We start from the raw sequence: 25,438 nt of genomic DNA, 5'->3' as shown, positions 1-25,438 counted from the left end.
TTGGAAAGTTGCCACCTTTTCTTGTCTTCTGCAAGGTCATGTGTTTAGTCGAAAATTTTAAACCAAAATGTTCAGAAGTGCTCACCAGTGGTTGCTCCTCATTTCCTAGGTTTCATTTTGACGCGGCAATTTTGTTTCTGGTTTGTTTTTTTTCTCCCCTTCAAGATGCAAAGCATTCATTACTAAAATTAGAACTACCGAAAGCTCCACCTGATTGTAGAAGATTCCACATAAAACTCTAGTACCTGAAAAATGGAGTTTTATCTCTAGGATTGGACATCCCAAAATTTGTGAATACCTAAAGCTCTAATCTCAGCAAGTCTACATTCCTCATATGTGCCCAGTCTCCATTTCTGTTTTTACTTTTGTGATAAATTATTCATATGTGAACTATGCCTGTGCTATGGTAATCCTCACCAAAGGTTGAACACTCTCATCATAAGGATCATGGTCAGTTTTTCCATGTGAGCTGACAGTTTTAGTGAGAGAACCACTTGCCTGCTTGGTCAGAAATTGCCTGGTACATTATTTTATCTGTTTTTCCATCAGATGGATTTAAAATTGAGACTCAGGCCATTAAGTGATAGCATAAAGCTGAGACTTTAAGGTTTGTTTAGATACAAAAAGATCATCTTCTCTGTCGTTTCACTGCCATTTGAACTAACAGAGTAGGTAATTGTTACAGGAAGCTGCCTTTGAAAGGAGACATTTGGAGTGGGTGGGGACTTCTATCTTAAGGTACTTAAAAGAAAGCCAAAAAAGTCCCATTTCCAATTCTGGAGAAGAGATAACTATTAAAATGCAGTTACCTAAACCAGTTCCTGTTCTGTTTGCTGAAATACTCTCCTCTAGGCTTTTTAGCCAAGTTTCCATCTTGTGCTGAGCTCTGATTTTTTCTTTTTCCTATTTTTTTTTTATCACATCCAGATCTACTGTCATTGAAGTTACCCTACTGATACTTTTCTACCTCATGGTCTATTTTCTTTCTTCCTTTCATTCAGTGTGGTTTGCATGTTCCTCTGCGTTATACCTGAATGCTAGAACTGGCAGCTGAAGAAGATGGGACAGAGAGTGATTGGATTGAAGGAGTAGTGTGCCCTTTTGAATGCCTTGAGGCCACTTACACACTCTAGATTGTGCTGAGTACTTGTGCAGTATGAAACAGAGGCTGAGACTTGCTCCAGGCTAGTGGCATCTTTTACATCTTGCCAGAGTTGTAATAATAATGGGAGCTGCTTTTTCTGAAACAATTGGATGTGCTTTTTTGCCTATTGCAAAGACACACCTGGAGCTGACCGTGCCAAAGTTTGCAGGACTTTGCTGTTAGGTTAAAAATGTGTGCAAAGCTTTATCTTTTTCTTTCTTTGCCTTTAGTTTGTTTAGTTTATGTATTTTTTAAAACCAAGATTTTCTCTTGTGCTGGGTTGGTGATGCTGATCCACTGTTGAAGGTTTTTATGGCATAACTGTAATTTGGTACAGAAGAGCTCTCAGTACAGAGTTGATTCCACTTCAGTTTTATTAGCTAGAGTGTTATTTACTTTGTTCTCTTTTTATCTCTTAAAAAATATAAAGCTGTTTTATTGTGTGTCTTGGCAAGCTGTTTGTTTGTGGCTTCTAAGACTGTTGTGGATTTTTTTAGCTTAAAAATGTGTAAAACTTGGGAAATTATAAGTATAGTTTTCCTGTTTACTGAAACTGGTTAAAGATCATGCTGAAGCTGTAAGGCTGTGTGAATCAAAAGACAGAGTTAAAACTGATCCTTTTGAGAGCTGTTGTCTTGTAAAACCTCTGTGTAAATGAAAACTCTAAATTTATTTTGACTATGATTTTGATTGTCCTTAAATCGATACTGCTGAAAAACACAGGCACTTTGAGTGGAATTACTTTTCAGTGCAATTGAATTATAAGAGGTACATAAGCTTACACTGGTATGACTAGACTTGTGATGGGTTTTTCTAGGCATGGACTCCAGAAACAAATTAATTTTTGGGTGTTTCTTCATATTTTGTGTGTTTTCTGTTTCTAGTACCTGAAGTCCATAGATCTGATGGTCTCCTGGAGCACTCTGTGCCTTCTTCCTGCCTGCTTCCTTCTGACTCTTTCATTTTATCAAGTAATAATGTGGCAACAGTTATTCAAACAGGCAAGAACGTGATAAATCCAGCTGTTCCTGAAGAACAGGTAAATTTTTGATCTTCAGTGTGAGAATTCAGTGTAGTAAGTGTCAGTGTTGTATCTTTTCTGTGCACATTTAGGTTGAAATGCTTTTTAAGGGCAAAAGGTCCTTGGATTTCTGTGATACAGACTTTGAAGTAAGATAATTCTTAGGTTGTTTATGAAACCTGTAACTGTTAGAAACCATACTACTTTGATCTGAACTAGAAAAGAGGTAACTGTATTGGAGTTATTAAAAGTTGAAGGCATGCTGATGGTGCTGGGCATCCATGAAGGAAATATCAGCAGGAAGGTTCTCTCAAAAAAACTGGCTGTTGTTAAAGCTTGTCATACTTTTATGTTTTCTCAAGTGGTTTGAGGACTAGGTTTGTAGGATTTTCAGGATGGGGCTCTGAGCAGCCTGGTCTAGTGAAAGGCATCCCATCCCTGCCCATGCCAGGGCGTTGGAACAAGATGATCTTCAAGATCCCTTCCAATCCAAACCATTCTATGATTAAAGAATTAATGTTTAATCTTTACCTAATTATGATTAAATTAGTTTTACGGGGGGTCTAAATTTTACTTTGCATTACTTTGTTTTTTCCCCATTACTTCTAAAGTTGATTTTTTTGTTTGGTGGTCTAGTTGTGGGTTCTTAATCTCTCAGATGGCTGCAGTGCTGCTGAGAACTGAGCTATGTTTCTTTCTGGGATGTGAAAATGTTTAATTTTTAACTAAACAACTAGGTGAACAAGGAAGAAAAAAGCCTTTCTGCCTGGAGATTATCATAAGAATTCTAACAGAATCACAAGAACTGCTGCAGATGAGACTTAAATAGATTTATCCTTCTGAGTTTTTACTGCCATTAATTGCAGTGACCCCCATTTGAACACTTTAATTCCTTGTAAACTTCCTTGTTTCAGGATCTGGGGTAGTACATACTTCAATTAGAAAAGGCGCTTGCCTCACTGTGAAGCAATCAGTATTTTGGGCTATTTGTCAACCCTCCTGTTTTCAGCACTTCCTTGATTTTTTTTCTTCTTCAGGTAGACTTACCAAGTCTTAAGGCTGCTCCTGGTGAAAGTTGAATTTCATAATTAAGTCAGATTTTCATTTTCTGATCATTTAAATGCATTTCTTTAGAGCTTTTGAAACCAAATTCACAAAATACAAGTTTTGCTTTAGTTGAGCCTTATCTTTTTCCTTTGAGGGGCATCTGTATGTTCACACTTCCAGAAAGACTGTGGCACAAATTGTGAATTGATTAATCAATAAGTTACCATTTTGTGTTTGTACCCAGGCTAATGTTCTGTGGGAAACCTATACAAAGTGAAGAAGAGATGTGCCCAGATGCAAATGATACCAAAGAAATTTATAAATCCAAAAGTTACGGGGTTTTTTTTCTTGAGAGGGAGGAGTGTTTGTTTTCTTTTTTGACTGATGCCAGGCATGGTAATTTTCTGTGTTGAAGGCTCTTCATCTGGCTCTTTGACAAAGTTTTGATAAGCAAATTTCTTTTACTGGAAGCATGATCAAAAAGTGATTTTCTTCAGCCACCACAGATCCTGCCTTTTTAAATTTTGGCTAACAGTGAATAACCTTCAACCTTTCTTGTTTGAGCTAGGCCAGCAAATTTAGCTTTTGTGTTCTCTGGAAAGAGCACTTGGGTTATTCCAGAACACTAAGGCTTAGGGGTATTTTTTTAAACTATAAAGTCATTTAGTTAGGTAATCTTACAGAAAAATAAAAAATACACTTTGTTACTTCAGACTAAGTGTGTGTGCAAATTCTAGTTGTAGTCCATGTTTCAGTTTTTCTCATCTTGTTCTGTTCAGCTACCGAGAGACCCATCATTCTGTAAATTTTCTGTAATGCAGGATGTAGTACAAATTAAAAAACTTTATTAACAAGTCCTGCTGGAGGGGGTTGAGTGCAGGTCCTTTAACATTATTTTGAAATGGAAATGACTTTGCACTATGGAGTAAACCAAAGGAAAATGGTGGGCAGAAAACTAAAACAAAATACTCTTATACCTATTAGAGGGTATATTATATATATTAGAGGGTAGTAGAACTGTATTCTTTTATAATTCTGTCTCCAGAGCCTCTTGAGGTCTCAGGTAAAAAAATCCTTCCCTGTTACAAGTTCCATACTCACAGTTTTTGGTGGTGCCAAACTCTAATCTTGAGTACTACTCAGAAATGGAATTGGCACATATGGCTTCTCTTTGCTTCTGACAGGAGAATTCAGTGCACAAACTGCAGTTTTCTGTCTGTTTTGTCTGCTGTATCTTATATATTCATGTACAGTCAAGATCTCAGCTGGTTTTGTTTGTTACTTTATTTGAATAATTTGAGAGATATTTATGGGAAAGTCAATGCATTATCTAAATGTATGTTTGGAGTAAAAAGGTGCTAGGGGCTGGATTAGGTCAGATCAGTCAAACCTGTCTTTAATAAAGACACTGAGATGTTCCTTTCACCACCCAAATCTCAAGCATGCTTGGCTTTCAGATTGTTGAAAGAGTGGCAGCTGAATTAATGTACCAGTTTTTTCCTTGGAGTTCTTTTGTGGCAAAAAGAACAAGTTTTTGCCCCTTCCTTTATTTTTTTGAAGGGGAGAAATAAAGCTTTTAATTGTTTTATCTATACCACAAAATGTTTTAAACATCTTAACTTTATTTCTGAAAATGTGGGCTTACCATCAGCATTTCACCTGTTTTCTGTACTTCCACAGTTTACTGAAATAGCAGTCACTAAATGTTTAGAGATGTCTGGATTACTTTTATTCTGTTAGTCCAGCCTAGGGGTGAGATATTTATTTTAGCACAAACCCTTTGTATTCCCTCTCTGTGACCACTGATTGCAGTGTGCACTCGGTGAGAACATGGAATGACTAATCCAAGGAGAGTTTGTTTCCCTGAGGCATTGAGAGAGATGATTCAGTTCCACTTTTCTCCTGTGAACTAGGCGCAAGCAGATATTCCAGTTGCCTCTTCAAATGCAACTGAAGACAAGACTTCAGCTGATGTTGAGACAAAGAGAGCTAATGAACCCAAGAGCTGCCTTCAACAAGCTGTTGCAAACCTCGAAATCAAGCTCTGCAGTGCTGAAGAAGAAAAACTAAAAATCAAAAAGGTATGAATAGTCATTTTGAAGGAAAACATGTGGCATTTATATAGGAAGTAAATATAGGTGGAGCTGGCAGAGGTTTAAAACTAATTTGAAATTAATTTTTTTTCATAGAAATTAGCCAAATTCCAGAGAAACTGGCCCAATTTAGAATCATAGACTTCCAAGACTTCCAAGATTATCAAGTTCAGCCTGTGCCAGATCCTCACCTTGTCACCATCACAGAGCACTGAGTGCCACATCCAGGCATTCCCAGGACACTTCCAGGGATTGGGACTCCACCACCTCCCTGGGCACCCCCTGCCAGTACCTGACTGCCTTTTCTATGGAGAAATTCTTCTTGATGTCCAACCTGAACGTCCCTTGGCACAGCTTAAGGCCATTTCCTCTTGTTTTGTCCGTTTGTCCTGGGAGCAGAGCCAGATCCCCACCTGGCTACAAGGGATAAGGTCACCTTGAGTCTTTGTTTTTTCCAGGCTGAGCCCCCACTTCTCCCTCAGCCTCTTCTCCTCAGATTTGTGCTCCAAACCCTTCCCCATCTCCATTGTCCTTTTCTCTCTAGACACTGGCCAGAACTGGGCACACCACTCAATTTAGCTGAAATTTTAGCCTAACTGAGGTCTGGTGTCTATTTTAGGCTGAATTTTTGTAAACTGTTGGGAAAAAAAATACTTTTTTAGCCTAACTGATGAAAAAAAGGGACCAAAAAAAAAAAAAGAAAATATAAGCTTTCTCAGCATGAGCTTTGGTTTGATTTTTTTGGGGGTGGGAGTTCTAGTAGCTAAATTCTTCATATTCCTTCTGATCTGAATACAATATGAGCACCAAGCAGGGCTGTGCCTGCAGTTACTCATCTGAGTTAGCAAAAGGTCACTGAGGCATGGGAGATTGAATTTAACTTCTGTTATTCTTAATACTGTTTCTTGAGAGGCCTCAAGTTGTGCTGGGGAAGGAGAAAACAGCTTTTTGGAAATGAAAATGAGGGTGAATAACTCGAGCCAAGGATGAGGAGGTCTGCAATGGGCTGGTTTTGCTAAGTGTGTGGAGGAAAGTTTGAAGGGAAGCAGGAATACAGGCTGGAAGAGGAGACAGGTTGAGAGGGAGGCTTTGATTGGTGCTCCACAGTCTGTTTCTGTCTCACCAGTGAAGTCTCTCCTACTGTTTTGACGATTTTGTCCAAAAGCAGGGTTGAACTAAGACCTGCTCTTTCTGTCCTCCTCATGACCCTCTGGGTCCTGCCTTTGTTTGAATAGCTGTGCAGTGACCTGGCAGGTCCTTTGTTTCTACACTGGCTTCCTGCATGGCTTGGAGAAATAGATGCTCTTGAGCAACTGAAGGGGTGCCAGCAGCTTATGTACAATAGCAATGGCTGCATTAAGCAAAAATAAAAATCTTCAGCTCTTTGTGAAGCAAATAATTTTGAAGTTTATTGTCAGTGGTGTTATTCTCCTTCCTCTCTATAGGTTCATGTTGGGCAGGCTTCCAGAGTGGCTCTCTGCAAGATCCCAGAATATTTTAAGATTTTATTCATTTTGGAGATGTAGATAGAGATCATTGTGTGCATGCATAAATGCCATAGGATTCCTGCCTTTTCAGTGAAAACATTTGCTGACAGTACATTTAATATGCTGCTTTTCAAGTGCAGAAAGGCAGAGCAAGATACTAAAAATATGAAAATAATTGGAACAGAATAGAATAGCTCCAGTTGGAAGGGACCTGTAACAACAGGTCCAGCTGCCTGAACCCTTCAGGGTTCAGAAGTTAGAGGTTGTTATTAAGGGCACCTTGGCCACTTCACATAGGTCATTCCTTATACATGGGACATGCCTTGGGCTTTAAATACCTGACACTTGAAAGTACTGTGCCAATTTAAAGACTGCAGTCAGATTTTTCTTGCACAAGAAAAATCTCTTGTGCAAAAAAAATCTTCTCTTTTTATCTCTGTGATAATTAATGAAGCAAATATTACAGTTATCAGAAATCAAATTAGTTTGAATGGTTTAATGAGTCTGTATTTTCACAGTTCGCAAGTCTTTGTAATTTTGTGTGTTTTATTTTACGAACTTTATAGGAATTGGAATATTTGCTGGAAAAGCATAGTGTGCTAGAAATGGATTTCTTGAAGGAAAAAAAAGAAAAAGTGCTTCCATATCAAGATCATTACAAGACACTCCAGGTAATTTTTTTCTTGTAGTATCTTTGTTTTTCAGGAGGGTTTTTTATAGAGTATATTTATGCCCAACAAATATTCTATCAGCATCTATGCGCCTGCTCCAAAGCGTTTTGAATTTAAAGAATTTCTAAGGTTTTTAGATCAAAGCCTGATTTTTTACGTTAGCAGGAATGTAAGCTTAATATCCCACTTGCCTAATTACATTTTTGTAACCCAGAACACTCTTCCTTGTTAGGAGCTATTTCATAAAACAGGTGAAAAGGAAACCACTTTGCTCAGTAGTTGTCTTTAACAGCATGACTTAGCATGTTCTAGAGTGCCATGGCCAACTGTTTGTGCTGTTTTACCTAACTTCAATATGGAATAATTCATGCTGCATAATAAAAATCTGTTAAGTGTAATTAGATGATAGACAGTGGAATTAGATTTGTTCCCATTGTAAAGTTAACATCTTTCATTAAATACATGTGTAAAGTTTCACATTCCAGACAAAATTTTCCTTAAATTTTTCAGTCATCTTCCAGTGTTAGAGCAAAGCAAACTATGTTTCAGCATTGCAGAAGCTTGTGTCTGTAACTCAGCTTCACTTAATTTTTTTGCTGCTGTGGATGGTCTCTAACAGCTATTGCATTGTTTCCCATTTTTATTCAAAGGGTTGCTGTAGCAATTTATTTTGAATTCCTGATAGCAGTACATTCTGGAATTTACAGTAATATAATAATCTAATACTGTTTTTTTTTTTTCCTTTTTTGTGTGTAACGCTTTACTCAATGAAAGAAATGTTTGCTTAACCATGATGTAAAAGGAAGTTCAACTTAAAACTGTCAAGATTTATGGAGTACCACAGTGGTTAAAGTTATTGCTTGTCCTAAACAATAGAATGGGTGGAATGTTGTTAATACTTACTTGTGCTTGAAGACCACTGTGAATTTGAATAGTGGAAATGCTACTGAGGTTTGCAGCTATCAGCCTATATCATAACTCTTTGAGTCAGGTACTTCAGTTTTCAAAAATGCCAATAAAAGTGTCATAACCTTTAACTTTGTAGAAATGCTCATGTGCTTTCTCTTGATGTCTTCTGGGTACAGCCAGAATCAAACCAGAGGAGGCAAGTGAGTCGTGCTTCTAAGAGCTGCCTGTTAAAGTTGCTTTCATGAGACTTGAATTGTGGATGCCTTCTGTTACTACAACTTGTAGTTTCTTTTGTCTTCCTCCTCTGGCTCCTGCAGCATGAGGGCCACCACCTGTGGCCACACAGGAGCAGAGCTGGCAGCTCCCGAGGACAGATGTCTGCCCCTGGCTCTGCCTGTTCCACTGGTTATCAGTGCTGGTTATTAGTGCTGGTTATCAGTGCTGGTGACCTGAAAAGCTTTAAAGCAGACTGCAGTGGTGCCTCTGTCTTTGGGAACCCTCAGGATGAGATTTCCAATGGAGCTGATGCCAGCATCCAAAGCTGTAGGTGTGCATTGACTTAATTCCTTTTAAATGAAATTGCTCTGTTAATGTGTAAGTAAAAACTATAAAACCAATGCCTCAGGAGACTTTTCTAACTGCCTTTTACATGAATATGCCCTGTTTCATGCACCTTTATATTTACTGATTAACTGGCTTCTGGCACTTGTGGCAGGGAATTCTCAAAAGCTGCTCTGGATATAACAAAGCCAGTAAATCTGTTAAAACCTTGTTTTAACAAGGTGGTATTTAGATAAGATCCTTTTTTTTTGAAGAAGTTGCTGTGCTTAGTTCTGAGAGAAGATTTCAGTGATCTTTGTCAACTAAGTCACTAATCTATTTTTTAAAGTATCTTTTCCTATTGGTTTCTGCCTCAGTCAAGGGTGACAGTTATGTTACCCCAATTTTGTTCTCACAGTTTTGTTCTCACAAAATTGCATCAATTAAATATGTTTTAGGTTTTTTGATATAGAAAAAAATAACTTTGAAAGGCAAGGCGGGAACATAAAAATATTTTCTCTAAGCTGGGTTACCATTCTAATGAGGCAAGTTTTGTTCTGGACTAGTCAAAAACTTTCTTCATCGTAGGTGTGCAAAAAAGCGCCAAACTGAATTTGGTAGTTCTGAAAAATTGAAGAATTGAAGGCTAGTGATAATCACTATTCCTAAGCATGGGAGGCAGAATTCCAACTCTTTGGTATAGTGTTAACATTTAACCAATGGATGACAATGGAGTTATCATACCACATTTATAATTGCGTAAAACCAAAAAGTAAAAAGTTCTGTGTTTCATCTAAATAAAATCAGCTTTTAAAAAAATCAGGATTGAACAGACCATGTAGTATTTTCACATTCTTAACATTATTTCCATATGTAACTGCAACAACCAGAGACAGTAAAGGGGCAGCAGTGGATTCATAAACAGAATAAACAAATTGCTGTTAACTGGTATTATAGAGTTGTTTGGATAATTAATGCAATGGTCTCTGTGAGATCTTGAATTTGTATAAGCTAATAAAATTAGAGTTATGATTCCCACATTCCTGCTTCAGTGTTTGTACTATTTAAGAGGCAGAATAACATGGTATATTTCTAACTTCTTTACTTGCAAATTGGAACTGAGTTAAAATTGCTGTGGGAAGTGTAATTTTAGGGGTTTTGACTTGTGTGCAGTGTTGCAACCATAAAGTTGCAATCTTCACCTTATAATTGCTTATTTTAGGCAGCAGAGAAACAGGTGCAAATGCATGTCTGATTTTTATATTTTCTTGGTTGGTATGTCAGTTTTATATTTTTTTGATCAGAGTATATATATTCATCTCAACTTTTAACTTCAGCTCTTCCTTAGGTGTGAGTTGCTACATATTTTTAAGTCATTTGGGGCTAGTAAGTCATACAAGGTTTTGAAGATAATGCAGATTTAGTGGTCACTTAATACTATAAATCTAAAATTTTGTTGTAGCCACATTACAGTAAGTTGTAGAAATAAGCAAAGGCTGCATTTTAAAACTACCAAACTCCAATTTGTAATGCAGTGAAAACCATCAATAGCAAAATTAACATTCCTGTCATCAGTAGGTGATGTTGTCTTGTTCACAGATCACTGAAGGAACACTTGATTTGAGAAGGGAAAGTAGTGCCTGGTTTCCACTGCTCTGAACAGGAACTCAATTATTCAGACAGATTGTTTAGCTGATAAGGCTCCTGATGTTTGGTCTGTCTACAGACAACTGGTTTTGATGATTCACTGAGAACTGGATCATACTTTTCACTGCTATTTGTTTGATTTACCACACACTCACATTTGAAGAAGTGCTGCATTGCCACTGGAAAATTCTACTTGCGGTTGTACACATTTTTTCCCATCATCATCCCTTTCTGGAAGTTAAGCAGGCTGTTTTTTTAAAGAACAATACAGTTGCTGTGGTGTAACCTTTCTTTTTGAAATAAACTTCTTTTTTATCTTTGGACAACAGACTTCTACTTTTTCCAGCTTATCAAACCTGTAGTTGTTACGAAAACACCAACGGTTTTTTTTCTTTTGGAAACCATTGTTTCTGTTCCATCTTTCTTTAGGGAATATCTTAGAAAATTTTATTTAAAAGGGGACTTTAATATGCTCATTTTATATAACAGTATTACTGTTACTGCAAATAATTGTGATTGGAAATAAATTGGTTGTTAGTGTGACTTCACTTTATGTAACATTTTTGTGTGTAAGAAAGCAGTTCAGATAGGCTCCTTGTTTGAGTGGACTTGCAGAAGGGCAGGAGAGGAAGATTATCCTAAGGGAAACATTGACAGAACAGTACAGAATGATCCAAAAGAAGTTCACTAGGTCATGCAGTAACACCTAGCTGCGACTAAAGGTAGCAATAACCTAAGTTCAATCATTGCAGGTGTTAGGTGTTGTTTCATTTATGTAGTGGTGTGGTTGTTGATGTTTTGGGAGATTTTTGAGTACCTGTACAAATGTCACATTTAAATTATACAGCTTCAAATTTTGAGGAAAAGTCTCTAAATGCAGTTATATAAAGATAGAAAATGGTAAACCTGAGATTTTGGACCAGTTTGTTCCCTCTTAACTCTGAAGGATGACTTTATTTTGATTAACATCTCTTGTTGTTTTGGATGTTTTTTTTGTATTAGATCCATATATCATACAAATTCACATGAACCAGGATGCATATTTGGTAGTGTCTGTCTCCTTGTTTTTGAAGTTAGTGCTTCCACTTCCCTTTTATGTCAGAGTTTAGTGTTCATCCATGCACACTTCCTGCTGCCTGTGCTTGACTTCCAGCTTGTCCCTATGGACCATTCTAGGGTTTGGAGGAGATAATCCTTGAGCAGGAGGAGATAATCCTTGGAGGAGACAATCCCTGAGCAGGAACCAGATCCTTTGGAGCTTTCTCTTTAGGGTGCTGTCCCATGTCCCAGGCAGATCCCTAAGAGGTCAAAGCCTTCTTCCCTCAAGTCCAGTGTTATGATCCTTGGTTTTGTCCTTCTCCTCAACTCTCCATCTCATGGTCACTGCAGTCAGGGCAGATCTTCACACCCTCAGAGAGTCCTCCCATGTTTTTAAGGCTTGGGTCCAGCAGAGTGCCTCGTGGATTGTTCCTCAGCTGCCTGTGTTCCAGGGCTTGTTATCCACGTGCCCCAGGAGTCCCCTGGATCACTGTGCTGTCCCACTGGCAGGTTCCAGGGTTGTAAAAATGCAGGTGTTAGAATGGTGGGTGCTGCTGCCTATTTCTTGTCCCCAACAAACCCCTCCTGGTGAAAGGCAGGCTGAGTTAACATTCAGGCAACGCAATCAAACCCCCACACAACACTCACCGCAGCTGGCTCAGCGAGAGAGGCTGGAAAGGCTCTTTTTGCAAGGTTTTCTTCCAGCAGGGTCTCACGTAGCTGAAAGGGAACCCGTGGAGAAAGAGGAAGAGCCAGGTGGAGCAGGCAGCTTGAGAAGGGGAAGGGGTGGGCTGGGCAGAGGGGACTGGCCTCCAGGGGAAAGGGGAGGCCACCAGGGATGCTGAGCTAGTGAGGGCACAGGGGAAGGAGAAGCTAGGGGAAGTTGTGACATAGAAGTCCATGGGGGAGTCTGTTTTTCCCCCAGGAGGGATAACTCTGTGGACAGTAGTTACAGATGTTTCCAGGGCCGAGGGCTTGGGGATTGGCTGAGGCAGGAGAGTTCATGGGATGCTACTGGACACGTTCCTTGTGAGGAATCACGTGAGGCTCCCTCCTGTTGTCTGGAGAAGATCTCACCTGCCCTCATCCTTCTGGAGACCGTCTGGCACAGCAATTCCCATTTTGCTGGCCCGCCTGCTAATCCTGAGCCCCAAACCCTTCACTGATGCCCTACCCCAAGACAGAGCTCCACACATTCCAAGTGCTCCCTCACACACGAGGCGACGCCCTGTCATCGCCTTCCTGGCCTTTCCTTCCAGGAGAGTGCATTTATGATCCTGGAAAAGGTGTTCTGCAGGAGCTTGGAAACAGGTCTTGGAGGTAGGTGGTTTTTATGGCTGGAGTACTAGAAAATGTATGTTTTCTTACAAAACTAATATATGACTTACATCCTGTTAAACACTATCTTCTAAGAAAATATTTAGGTTGGTTTTAGGTGCAGACATAGAGGAGACAGAATGTTAATAACAAAAAAAAAAATAGGTGTGAAAAAAAAGTTTATGTACTGTACCTGCAAACAAATTTATAAATGAGATTCCAGGAAATTTCATGGGTCACAGCAGGGTTTAAAATGACAGAATATGGAAAAAGGGGGAATTTCAGAAAAGACACTTTAACAGATAGCAGTGCATCTTTTTGCTGAACTGCTAAAGGTATTTATGGATATGGCAACAATCCCTTGCCCACCTCTTTTTCAAGTGAGTGCCAGATACCTCACGTTTATTTATTCACCTTTAATTTTTTTTATGTTACTCTCTGTACTCTTCTTTCAGACACTCATTTTTATTCAAAGTCTTTATTTATTAATAATTTCAGAGCTGTTTACATTTTGGCCTGTTTCCCCCCTGCCCTCACTACCCCCCTCTCCCCTCCCCCCCCCAGTTTTGATGTCTTATTTCCTCTAAATTATTTTTCCATTCATGAGGAAAAATAACTTTACTTGTATTACAGAAAGATTCTGCTCTTTTGACTTATGTTTTCCTTTTAAACTTCAATTCTTTTATTAATGGTTTTGTTGTCTTGTTTCAGGATTATTAATTAGAAGAATGGATGTAAGACTAAGCATTCTAATTTTGTTTTAAAAATATACCTCTCTTGTGCTGTTCTACTGTTATTTAACAGCTTTGAGATGCCCAACTTGCCTTATAATCTGATATTCAGTTACAGTCATAGGGCATGACAAGCATTTTTTACACTTATGTGCCTCCTTTACCGCCCTGATTTTAAAAGTATTCAAAAAATTGTGCTTAAATAATGCTAATTTTCTTAGTGTGCAAGTAGGTTCTAGCAAAACAGTTTTTTTTTTAAACCAGGTTTTGTGTCCTGACTGTTTTGTATGTGTCCTGATCTATTTTTTGCCAATGCATCCTGGATTTGAGTGCATTTACTGATTTATGTTCAGTGTGTTAAGGTCAGTGACAGCTACTGCACATCTTCATTTGCACATTCACAGCGAGTGCATTCAGAGGGATTAATCTTTTACTTTTTCTCCTACTTGATATGGAAATTCTACTTAAGAAGGCTGTGAAATGCCCAGATATATTTAGCATTGGTTGGTTGGAGTTCTTTACCACCAGTCTTGTCTCATCAAGATTTTCACATCAAGATTTTTCCTTTGTAGGTAGGAGTAGTATCGTGTTGGGTTTTTGAGGGAATAATGAAAATGTGCAAAATGTATCAGTAAAGAAACCTGTGTAGAAAGGAACTTGGGTAAGTGTATTGCTAAGACAATACTTAAGGCCAGTTATTTGTTACATGAATAAAGTTTAAAGGTGTAGCAGGTTAATGAGCTGTAAAATTTTCAGCAGTCTGTAGCTGCTCATAGTTTATTAATGAACTGTGAGCCAGACAAGCTGATTTAGCAGTTAAAGGGAAATGTTGCAATGCTTGCAGGACAGTTACCTGTTACTTGGCATCCTTAAAAAAATGTGGGGAATGGTGCATGCAAAGCATCTCCATGTCTCTGGGTCCACTCCAGTCCTCTTTGTGTTCAGCGTCAGGCACCTGAGACAGGGTAATTATTGTGAGTACCTGAGCATTACTCACCCCCAAAATAATAAATCCTAGCCAATATTAGCCAAAATTAGTCAATACTTTTAAAAGAATTTGTACTTGCTGTTTATACACTTGGAGGCAGAAGATGCACAGTAAATATCAGGATGATGTTTTGGGGAGAAATTTGAAGGATTGTCCCTTCATTGTCCTTTACCTGTTAAATCATCTTATTTGGTTTATAATTCATTAATAAACTATGAATGACTGCAGAATTCAGCTTAATACATTACTGAAACTTTTATTGCTAAATTAACCTGCTACACCTTTACATTTACTTTTTCAGCCTGTATTAAATTTTGTTCATCTATAGTATACCCTTGGTGTTGAAACACAGTTTACTTGTGTTTCTAAACCCAGCTGAAATGTATAATTTGCCAAATATTAAGCAAATTTATTTGTATAAATGTATTCTAATACAACTAATTCACACACTGGAAGTTGTGGCCAACAAACTCATGTGATTTACATATCAAAGTTGAACTTATTCATCCCTTCTAAGTTCCCTTGGAAACTTCCTTATTAATTATGGCTATACATTTTTTTATTTGAGTGAACTGCCAAAAAGTTAATACGTAGGCAAAGTCTCAACAAATAGCTAATATTTTAAACTACTACTAAAGGTGTGTAACAGGTCACTTCTGTATAACTCCTGACATTGAGAAAGCAGTTCCAGAGGTAAAGTATTGGTTACTTTATTGTTGCTGCTCTTAAATAAATAAATAATGTTTTGCTGCTGAGACTTGTACAAGGTTTTTTCCTCACTAAAGACTTAAAAGGTCCAGAAGGGCCTGTGATATTTAAAAGAATCATGTACTTAAACTACTGAGAACTTTTTTACTATTCTTGGCAAAACTTTTATCACTGAAAGAAAGCTGATATTAATGAAAACCAGAACATCTGTTCTTAAACCTGGAGGATATTGAGATAAAACCGATTTTCCCAGTTCTATGCAATTCCTTAAAAATAAACCTACCTTAATTGAAGGTATTGATAAACACAATGCAATGTTTTGGTTTTGGATATGCATTACAAATTAAACCATTCTCAGGCAAACGATTGATTAGGATGATCAACATTAATTTCCAGAAGTGAGTACCATAATGATAAAATGAAATTATGAAAATGAAGGTCTGAATAATGCTTAAAAAATAATCTAAGGCATTGCGATAAAGGACTGAGAGAAATTCTGAATTTCTTCAGTTATTATAATTTTTAAAATATATTTTAAGAATAATTTCAGCCAGCAAGTGTGTGCTTAATGTGCTTCCTGTTTATGTAGGGAGAATGTAAAGTTTCTGTGCTAGTTTTCAAAGTGCTGAGTTTTTCTGGCTTTTGAGATAAGTAAGAAATCAGTGTGTCACTAAAAAGCAAATTTCCATCGACTTGCTAGGCAGAGAATTTGCAATAAGTCTTGATAAGTTCAGGGAAGCTCAGAAGAAAAACACCTACTGAGCTCATAAGCAACGAAAAATGTAAAATGTTCTCCCTTATGTTCAAACTTTATAACTGGAAAGGTACATTTTATACTTGAAGAGCCTTTTTGTTAGTGGTAAGCAGAAGAGGAGATCCATTTCCATCTTTTTGAGCTAAAACCTAATTCCAGACAGTGTGTGATGCCTGCTTTTACGAAAATACTTCGTGAAATACTTTTGTGAAATACTTTGCTTAAAAGAGTAAATAAAACAAAGAAAAAAAATCAGACTGAGAAGGGTCAGCAGAGGGAACAATTGTGGGGTTTCATATGGAGTGTGATCGTATCTGCCCCTTGGGAGTTCCCCTACCTGCACAGAACTCCCAGTGGGAAAACAGCTGTGTTCAGCTGGGCTGCTGGGGAGTTCCCCGAGTCCCTGGGACTTGGACTCACTGCTTATAAAGACACATTTCAACTCTGTGTCACTCTAACACGTTCTGTGGTGTTGTAAGATAGATTAGTCTTAGATATCCTCTGCTGTTGTTTTCTATAAATGTGGTGACAGTTCTCAACTGAGGAGAATTATTCAGGGCTTTATGGAATTCAGCCAGAAATGCAGTGGACTCATCTCCCATGCCAGAAGAAAGGGGATATTGTAGCTAAAAAAGACTACAGGAATAGTTTAAAAATATCTCATATTTCGCATAATATTTTTGTTGGAGAGTTCTCTCATGAATGGGGGTCTAGTGGCACTTGCCATCCTGTTTATATCAAATTTGTCTGTCTTTACTTTCACCTTTTTTTGAGAAATGATTATTTGTTAAATTAAAATAGCAGCTCTTTGAAGCGTGTTGCAACTCTTGTGACAATATTTTATCAGCTTTCAGCACAGTCCCATTCTATCACCACCAATTAAATTACCTTATCCTGTACCAATCACTGACAGAGCTGATGAATCTTCCATTGCACAACAGAAACACAGTAGTATTTTTTAAGGAAGAATAAAATTTTTATTCATTTTTATGATATTTTGTATTTTTAACTGGTGCTGCACTTCTTGACATTTTAAAATGTGGCCTCCAGTCCTTTAAATACCTTTACATATGTTTAATAAATCTGCATACATCCAGTTGAGAAGGCTATATTACAGCAGGATTTGCTTTCCCTTTTTGCAAACACTTTTAGCCAAGAGCCTTACTGTAAGCAATGTTTGTGCCCCTCTGAAGAGGGGAGCTGCTCAGAACAAGAACGTGTCTTAATCATGATTTTTCTCATCTGGGTAAGCCAATTTGTGGGAGGTCTGACGTAGTGTAAAATACCAAGAAGTTTCAAACCAAGCTGAAACACAGCTCAAGATTTCTATCAAATTCAGTCCTAATGCTACAGCCTTTTTAAAATGTATTTACTTTTTAATTTCTCACTAACAACAAAGAAGAGTGAGTTTCGTTTTGCCTCCTTGCCAGTTGGCTTGGAAAAGGGAACTGAGGGACTTCGAAAGGGGCAGCGTTTTTATGGTCTGGGTTTGTAGAGTTAGAGGAAACAATATTTGTGTCCAAATTAGAATCCCTCTGCTTCTCCCTCTCATTCTTTCAGCAACAACAGGGTTCTTACTGGGGAGGGAAAGTTTAGGCTGCTGTGGGATATTTGGTGGGGTTTTTTGGTTTTGGGTTTTTTTTAGGGGGGAAAGGGGGAGATTGCCTTTTTGTTCTTAACTGCAGCATATTGAATAGATTAAAGAGGGAACTGTGGAATTAATGTAATTCAAAATAAAAAATTCAAATATGAGAATCGTGGTTTTAACATCGTTGGCAGGAAAAACAGAGTGAGGGGTGAAAGAAAGTGAGGGGTCCTTTAGAAATGGGGAAAAGGCAACAAAAAAAAGATCTGGAGAGTGAATGACTGTTAGATACAGTAATGGCAAAGTCAGTCCCTGCCTCATGGCACCTATCAAAAAATATTTCTTTTAATTTTGTTTAAGTGTTAATGTCATCAAGATGAAGAAGTAAATGGAGTGTATAAAAACGTCAAGAATCTTGAGTTATATTACTCTTAGACTATATTTTGAAAAGCACAGGTATATGTCTATTTTTCTTATTTTCACTGTACCGTTAGAATTCTGAATATTTGTCTGTATGAATCCATTTGCTTGTTGTGGTCAATAGTAATACATATTAAAAACAGATTAGTTGACATAGCTTAATGATCTGTAATTTTTAAAATTTAATGGGTCTGTGTTTTTTAAATCACAGTTTAATTTAAAAAAGACCAAAACACCAAAAACCAATTAAAACCCAACATAGCTTTTAGTTACCTCTAAGAAACTTAATGTGGCATCAGTCATTGCTGACTCTTTCTGAATGTTCTGTCTGATGTTTTTTTTTGCTTAACTTAGAAAAAAAAATTGATTTTGACTTTGGTTTAGTGATTTTAGTGAGATTGCTTTGCTTTGAGGAAGAGATTAGGTTGAATTTATCTTTTTTTTTAAGAGAATGATTAGATTTACTACCTGCCCCATATCCTCAAACGTAACTTTTCTCCTCTGAAGTAACTAGTTTTGCGGTTAGTTCAGTACCATCAGTGTTTCACAGCAATTAAAATAGAGACATTAATAAATGTATGTTATAGTTTTCACCTGGGGTTGTTCTTTAGATGCCCAGGTTTATATCTAGCTCCAAATTATAAGGGGGTTTTGTGGGAGAGGTCGGGGTGTTTGTTTGTTTGTTTGTTACAAACAGACCCTGTAGAATTGGAACTTCATTGATGTCAGGCTATTTGATGATGTCAGGATGTTGTCATCATCTTTGCTAATCAAGCCCAAGTTCTTTAACACATTTTTGAGAATTAAATACTGTCATCTTGATTTGTCCAGCTTATGTGTTGCTTGTAAAAGAGCAAAGCAAGGCTTTCTTTCTCCTCCCACGTGTGAATTTGACATCTATTTGTAAGTGGGGGTTTAGTCACCCCAGAGGTGGGAGGTGGTGAAAGAAATAACCCAAAACAGGCTCTCATGCTTCAACCAGCACAACAATTGATTGGGTTCTAGGGGCCTATGCCACATGTACACATACAAATGCATGGTGTCTGGGAAGCAAGCAGGACCTGAGCTCACCATCTCAGCAAAAAGGAATGGGAGAGAAGAGGTTTCATTCATTTGTATCATTTGTGAAAACGAGCAGCTTCAGCCCACAGAGCTCAGGAGTGAAGAGAGAGTTGGCTGTCACCGTGAGAGAGTTCTGCATCCACTCAGAGACTGGGGGAAGCCCCTGGTTGTTGGAAAGAGACAGGAAGAATGCTGGATGGATGGATCCAGGCACACCAGCCTCTTGGTCTTTGGGAATATCATGGTGTAGGTATCTTGGCAGCGATTTCCGGGCACGTGAACAAGGTGATTGGAAACGGCCAACATGGATTTTCCAAAAGACAAATGATGCTTGACCAATGTGATTGCCTTCTGTGATGAAACTGCAAGATTTTGGATGAGAGGATTGAGGTGTACACTTACTCAGGCTGGAGAAAAGAAGCTTAGAGGAAACTTAGTAGCAGATGGTCAATACCTACAAAGTTGTCCGAAAAATGGAGCTAGGCACATTCTGCAGAGGTGTGTAGCAGGAAATTGTGATAGATTGAAGCATGAGAAGTTGCAACTTTTTATAAGGAAAAAAAGTATTTTATGATGAAGATAAGCATTAGGATGTCTTAGCCAGTGATGTTGTGAAATCTCCATCTTCAGAGTTTTTCAAGATCTCACTGGACAAGGATCTGAACAATCTGGTTTGAATTCAGTGTTGATCTTGCTTTCAGCAGGAGGTTAAGCTAAATGACCTCCAGAGGTTCCTTCCAACCTGAATGATTGTGTGATTTTGTGATTTAATACTTTGGTCACAAACGGAGAAAAATAAATAGCTTACTCCCAGTCACTGAAGTTATAAGTCCAGTCCAGGGGATATTCCCCAGGCTAAATTATTTGGAATATTTTACTCCAATCTGGCCTACTTCATTGCCAATTAAGGGCAGGGTCAGGAATGCCTGAACCAAAAATCTGATTAATGCAGTATTTGAAATGGTAAACTAGTAAAAATAACAGTTACTGTAAACTTAAATAATTGTTGTATGGAATATAACATTTTTGGTGGTTTTCAGTATATCTGCCATGTTAGAATAGGAGCTTGTACTATGAAACCTATCCATGTTCAGTGTGAGGTTTTACAGAAAGCAAAATAGAGTTGTTCAGCTGCATTACAAGTTCCCTAAGATATGCTGGAAGTGTAAAGGACTTCTTATAAAATCTGTGTATCTATGATTTGGATACTTTTTTCTAGACTGTGGGAGATGCTCCCATCCAGCTGGAATTTTTCTGAGGTTAGGCAAAAATCCCTTTCTTGCAGAATTCATAGCAGTATCTTAAAATAAGCGAGAAGTAGTTAGTTTTTCTCTTTTCTTTATGTACTTCTTTGTTTTCTCTGGTAAAGGTGTAACTTCTATCTCTTTGTATTTTTTTCCCCTCTTTCATGCTTAGACTACTTATGACTTTTTCAGGAAGAAAAAACAAATAACCAACAAGTTCATCTTGAAGTTTACAGCCTGATGTAAACTTTACAGCAGTTCTCTGATGGAGGAAAATTTTGGGAGTTCAGTTTCAGATTATGTTTGTGTTCTGGTTTGGACAATATGGTCTGACTGACAAGCATCTGAGCTAATCAAATCTGATTATTTCATATCCCTCTTTTCTCTGAAACAACACAGACAAGAGAAGCTTTTCATGCAGATCTTCAGCTAAGAAAGAATTTAAAAAGCTGTATTGTCAGGTTTGGTGCCTGTATTTCTTGGTATTTACTTTATCCAAACCTCCTTGATTTGATGCTCAATTTCCCAAGCTGATGGTTATTTTATTTTTTGATCCAAATTCTTCTCAATTTTCTTAGGAAAAAAATATAGCAAGTTGATGCAAAGATGGATACTTGTGTCTCTGGTTGTCCAGTGAATTCTCTGAGTTTTGTTCAACTTGCACATCATCACTTCTCTTCTGGAAACCAACAAAAAAAATTGTGTTTGCAGCCTGGAATGAGCACGGCAACAATTTGTGTTGAGGCTGCTTTGCTTGTACTTTGATGGGAAGATAGCTGTTGATCAGCTAGTTTACATATAGTATGTCTGCTTTGGAATGCTTTTACTGTTCTAAAATATATTTGCAAATCAGAAAAGGAGTTAAGATTGAAAGAAGAGATAAGTACATCACCGTTGTTTGCTCCCAGAGTTTTAATTAAAGAGGCAGACAAAGAAAATAGTTCACATACTGAAAATTAAAAGGAGATTCAAGTGTAAAGATGTAACTTACCTTTCTGTTGATTTTTGTGCTAAGTATGGTTGTTTGTGTTATAATGAAATTTATTTTCTGTACTTCAAAAACAAGGAAGAAAACAATTAAGTTTTTTATTACCTTGGAAAAAATTTCAAAGATATGGTAATCTTACATCTTGACATAAAGTTATTAGAGTATTTACGTATAATGATGCTATGAGTTCTTATTTTGTATCTTCTAGAAGTAAATCTTGGAAAGTTTTTATTCATGCTGAAGTGAAATTTATTCCTGCGTGCTTTTGAAGTTACTTGACTGAGTGTCAAGTTTCTTTGTAGTCGTCTTGGGTTTTTAAACATCCATGAAAAGACTGAAGGTATCCTCTAGGAATGTGCTGTGAACACCATTATGTGTTACCAATAGTACAACTCTATGAAAATTCAATATACATTCTTTCAATTAGTTATATTTCTAAAGCATATGTTAGTTACTTCTCAAAGGTTAACAGAGGTGCAGATGGAAATGTTACCAATTTTTGGTGCATAAGGTGTCTCTAGTTAAAGTTTTGTTGATATAAATTGTGGGTTTGATTACTATTAGTTTTGACATTTGACATTTCATGTGTTTGAAACTGGCAATAAAAGATTGTATCCAGAATAAATATTGGAAAACAGCGTGTGTAGTGTAGTGAGCTGTATGCAGTGGGTCCTTTGGAAGGGCTCACCTGTGATAAATATGCACTCCACTGTCGTTCGCTTTGTAAGATCTTTTTTAGTACTTTATGTGGAAACGTGAGAAAACCCAAGTAGCCTCAGAATTCATACCTAGTGTATTAGGACTTGGTGAAAGCAATTACAGAGTCAGCTAAGTTAGCAAAGACCTTGGAGGTGATCAAGTCCAGCCTATGACCTAACACCAGCTTATCAACTAAACTGAGTGCCACATCCAGTCTTCCTTCAACCACCTCCAGGGACAGTGATTCCACCACCTCCCTGGGCAGCCCATTCCAGAGCCTGACTGCTCTTTTTGTATCATCCCTTCAGGTATTTATATACATTGATAAGATCCCCCGAGCCTTCTCCAGACTTAACAGTCTTAACTCTCTCTGTCTGTCTTTATGTGGAGGATGATCCAGACCCATCATCATCTTTGTGTCCCTTTGCTGCTCTCTCTCCAGTAGTCCATGTGTGTTTTTTTCTACTGGGGAACCTAGAGCTGGACGCAGGAATGGCCCTAACAGTGCTGACTGGAGGGGTGGGATCACCTCTTGTGACCTGGGGGCAATGTTTAGCATCATGCAGTCCAGGATTGTTGTCCTCATGTTCAGCTCCTTGTCCCCTGGGACATTCTGCCACCTTTGGGGTGTGGCAGTTCAGCCAGTTTTCAATCCACCTCTCTTTCAGCTTCCTCTGACCATACTTAGGCAGCTTTTCCGTGAGGATTTCAGAGAAGCGTCAAAAGCCAGCAGTAACTAAAATACCCATGAGTTACGGATACTTCTTCCAGCACAAATCCAAAACATATAAGTGAAGAACTTCTACTGTGAAAAACCCTGCTGTGAAAAACTTCCCTCTGTGACAGGAAAAACTGGCACAATTACCTTCTCAGGTCCTGAGTTGGGACTGCCTAGCCTGTAGCTCCTTGTGGATTCTTGTCAGTTCTTGAAGGCAGGGATGACATTTCCTACCTCCAGTTCTCAGACACTTCTCCAGTCATTGTGATCAGCCCACAGGTATTGAGTGGAGCCTCACAATTACATCTGCCAGCTCCCTCAGCACTTGTGGGGTCATCCTGTCAGGCATCACGGACTTAATTATGTCCAACTTGCTTAAATATTTCCTAACATGATCCTCTTTCACTAAGCTACCCTTTTTTCCAGACCCTTGCAATGTGCAGGTCAGTCTCCTATCTACAGAAAGAAGGAAAACTCTCCTAGTGTAGTTTTTTCATATCTATCTATATGTATCATGAAGTGTATTACAGTAAATAATTACATAAATACTGATATATTTTTAAATACATTCACCATGTAAAGTTGTGTTGGGTGTTACAACTGGTTTCAGTATCAGTAGCCATTGATGGCAGCTGTCAACTCTTTCCAAATTAATATTTTGTTCTTTAGGGACAATGGTGGAATTTAATTTGATCTGAAGACTGATGCATTTGAGATAAGAGACATACAAATATCCTGTGAAGCTCAGAATTCCTTTTATGCTTACTGTGTTGTTTAATGGAAATGCTCTCTTCTTGTCAGATTCTCTGGCATTGTTCTCCTGTTCACTCCTCCTTCCTTGCTTCCTCTTGCTATCCTGTCTCACCATTTAGATTATGTGGGGAAGTAGGAAACTATCCAGGACATAAGTTGACCTGGCACATTTGTGGCTTCATCCCAAAGAATTATCTGTGTAATATTTTAAAAACCTCAAGGCAGCCAGGGAAGGCTTCCTGAGCCAAGTGTAGGTGCTGTTTCCCATATCATGCAGTTTTGGTAGTAAAATGTGCTTTCATACTAACAACAATTTAGCACTTCTTTTTATTGCTTAATGCCTTCTTCAGTGGAGGATCTCTGTATGCACATCCTGTAGGGAAGAAGAAAGAGCAGAGATAAACTATAATTGTTCTTCACAAAATATTAATGTCTTAAATGTGACAGGGTAGAGATCCTTGTTATACACCTCAAATACTCAGAGAGTGGGAACTGTAATTATATTTCAGTGTGGGGCATGTGCAGGCTCTTCCATACTATTTCCTTTGCATAGTTTTTCACATTTAATCAGTCATAGTATTCTCAGCAGGCTGCTCTGTTCACACTCACTCAACTCTGGCTCAACTCATTTCTAACTCAGCAGGAAATGTCCTCACCACCACGATGTTAGGCAGTTGTTTGTGAAAGTTCATTTGCTACCCCACTTCATTTTTCACCTCAGAGTCTTCCACTGTTATGCTTCAGGTACAAATTATGTTTACTCGTATGAAATAAATCATTGTCTCCTTGCTTCCTGTGGTGAGCTGAAGGTTGTGTATAATGTGGGGGTTTTGGTTATCCTGGGATATCTGAAATCTTTCTCTCCTCCCTGTATGTTTCCTTATCTTTAGGTTCTTAGCTGTATCTTTCACTAGGATGTTGATGATAGGACCAAAGTGAAAATACTTGCTTTGCTAGAGACCTGGAGATGCTCCCATGTCTTAGTTCTGTAGAGCTCACATTCTTACTTCACATGGACAGAAATAGTGAACAATCTCTATTTTATACACAATAGCACACTCTAGTGTGTATATTAATTTGCCATTATGGACTGATTCTCATCATGTTTACCTCAATTTCTCCTTTGCATTCAGTATTGCTATTATTTTTTCTCTGTACTTGGGTGATTTGAAGGAAATATTTATGGCTTCAAATAAGAACTTAGCGTTTCTTAACAGAATCGTTATGATGTTATTAGTAATTAATATGTGTTATTAGTAATTTTTTTTAAATGATGCTCATGAGGAAGAGTTGATTTTATGGAGACAAAAATTTCAGTGCAGTGGACTCCATTGTGAGGACTTCTAATAATGTGATTGTGTAAAGCAAAGCTGCGTAAGATGGATTTAAAATTTGTCTTCTACTTCAGCTACCTGCAGGGAGCTACAGTTTGCCTTCTTTCACGAGAACTGAAATGAAGAGGGAAGAGAGTGCATTACTTTCTGAGATACTGGCTCACACTGGGAACTACCTCTGAGGGTACCACAGTCTTACAGAACACAGGCAGTCAGCAGCAGCTCAGATACCTGCCTTGGAAATTTCCTGCAGGAATAGAAGAACATTTACAGGTGTTACAGGAATGCCTTGGTGTCGATGCTTCAAGTTGTGTTACCAGTTCACATTTAGGACATGACCTTGAACAAGTCATTGGTTCTAAAAACTTGAGGAATTGATTGTAAAGGGACAAATGACATTTTTTGCTCTGTGTTTTGCTTTGCCTGGTATTGAGAGTGAGAGGCACTGTGCTTTCTACCAGAATGGGATGTCTTACTTCCTCAGTCAAAACAATTGGGGTTTTTTAACCTGTATAGTGTTAGAGTTTGAATGATTTGTGT

General features: G+C 38.0%; 1 protein-coding gene across 2 annotated transcripts in view; it reads left to right on the top strand.

Moving 5' to 3' along the window:
- CCDC91 (coiled-coil domain containing 91) overlaps positions 1–25,438 on the top strand; it is a 117,797-nt gene that overhangs the window by 26,679 nt on the left and 65,680 nt on the right. For both annotated transcript variants that reach the window (XR_005952206.1, XM_041398709.1), the window contains exons 4-6: positions 2,029–2,183; positions 5,126–5,293; positions 7,359–7,463. Coding sequence is in view for 1 of the 2 variants with exons in the window: in XM_041398709.1 (XP_041254643.1) it covers positions 2,029–2,183; positions 5,126–5,293; positions 7,359–7,463 (428 nt within the window). In the remaining variant the exon portion in view is untranslated. The remainder of the gene's footprint in view (positions 1–2,028; positions 2,184–5,125; positions 5,294–7,358; positions 7,464–25,438) is intronic.

The sequence above is a fragment of the Onychostruthus taczanowskii genome, unplaced genomic scaffold (assembly GCF_017590055.1).
Source record: "Onychostruthus taczanowskii isolate IOZ18803 unplaced genomic scaffold, ASM1759005v1 scaffold15, whole genome shotgun sequence".
Classification (NCBI taxonomy): domain Eukaryota; kingdom Metazoa; phylum Chordata; class Aves; order Passeriformes; family Passeridae; genus Onychostruthus; species Onychostruthus taczanowskii.
Note: the sequence above shows the minus strand (reverse complement) of the source record. Positions and strands in the feature narration are given on the sequence as shown.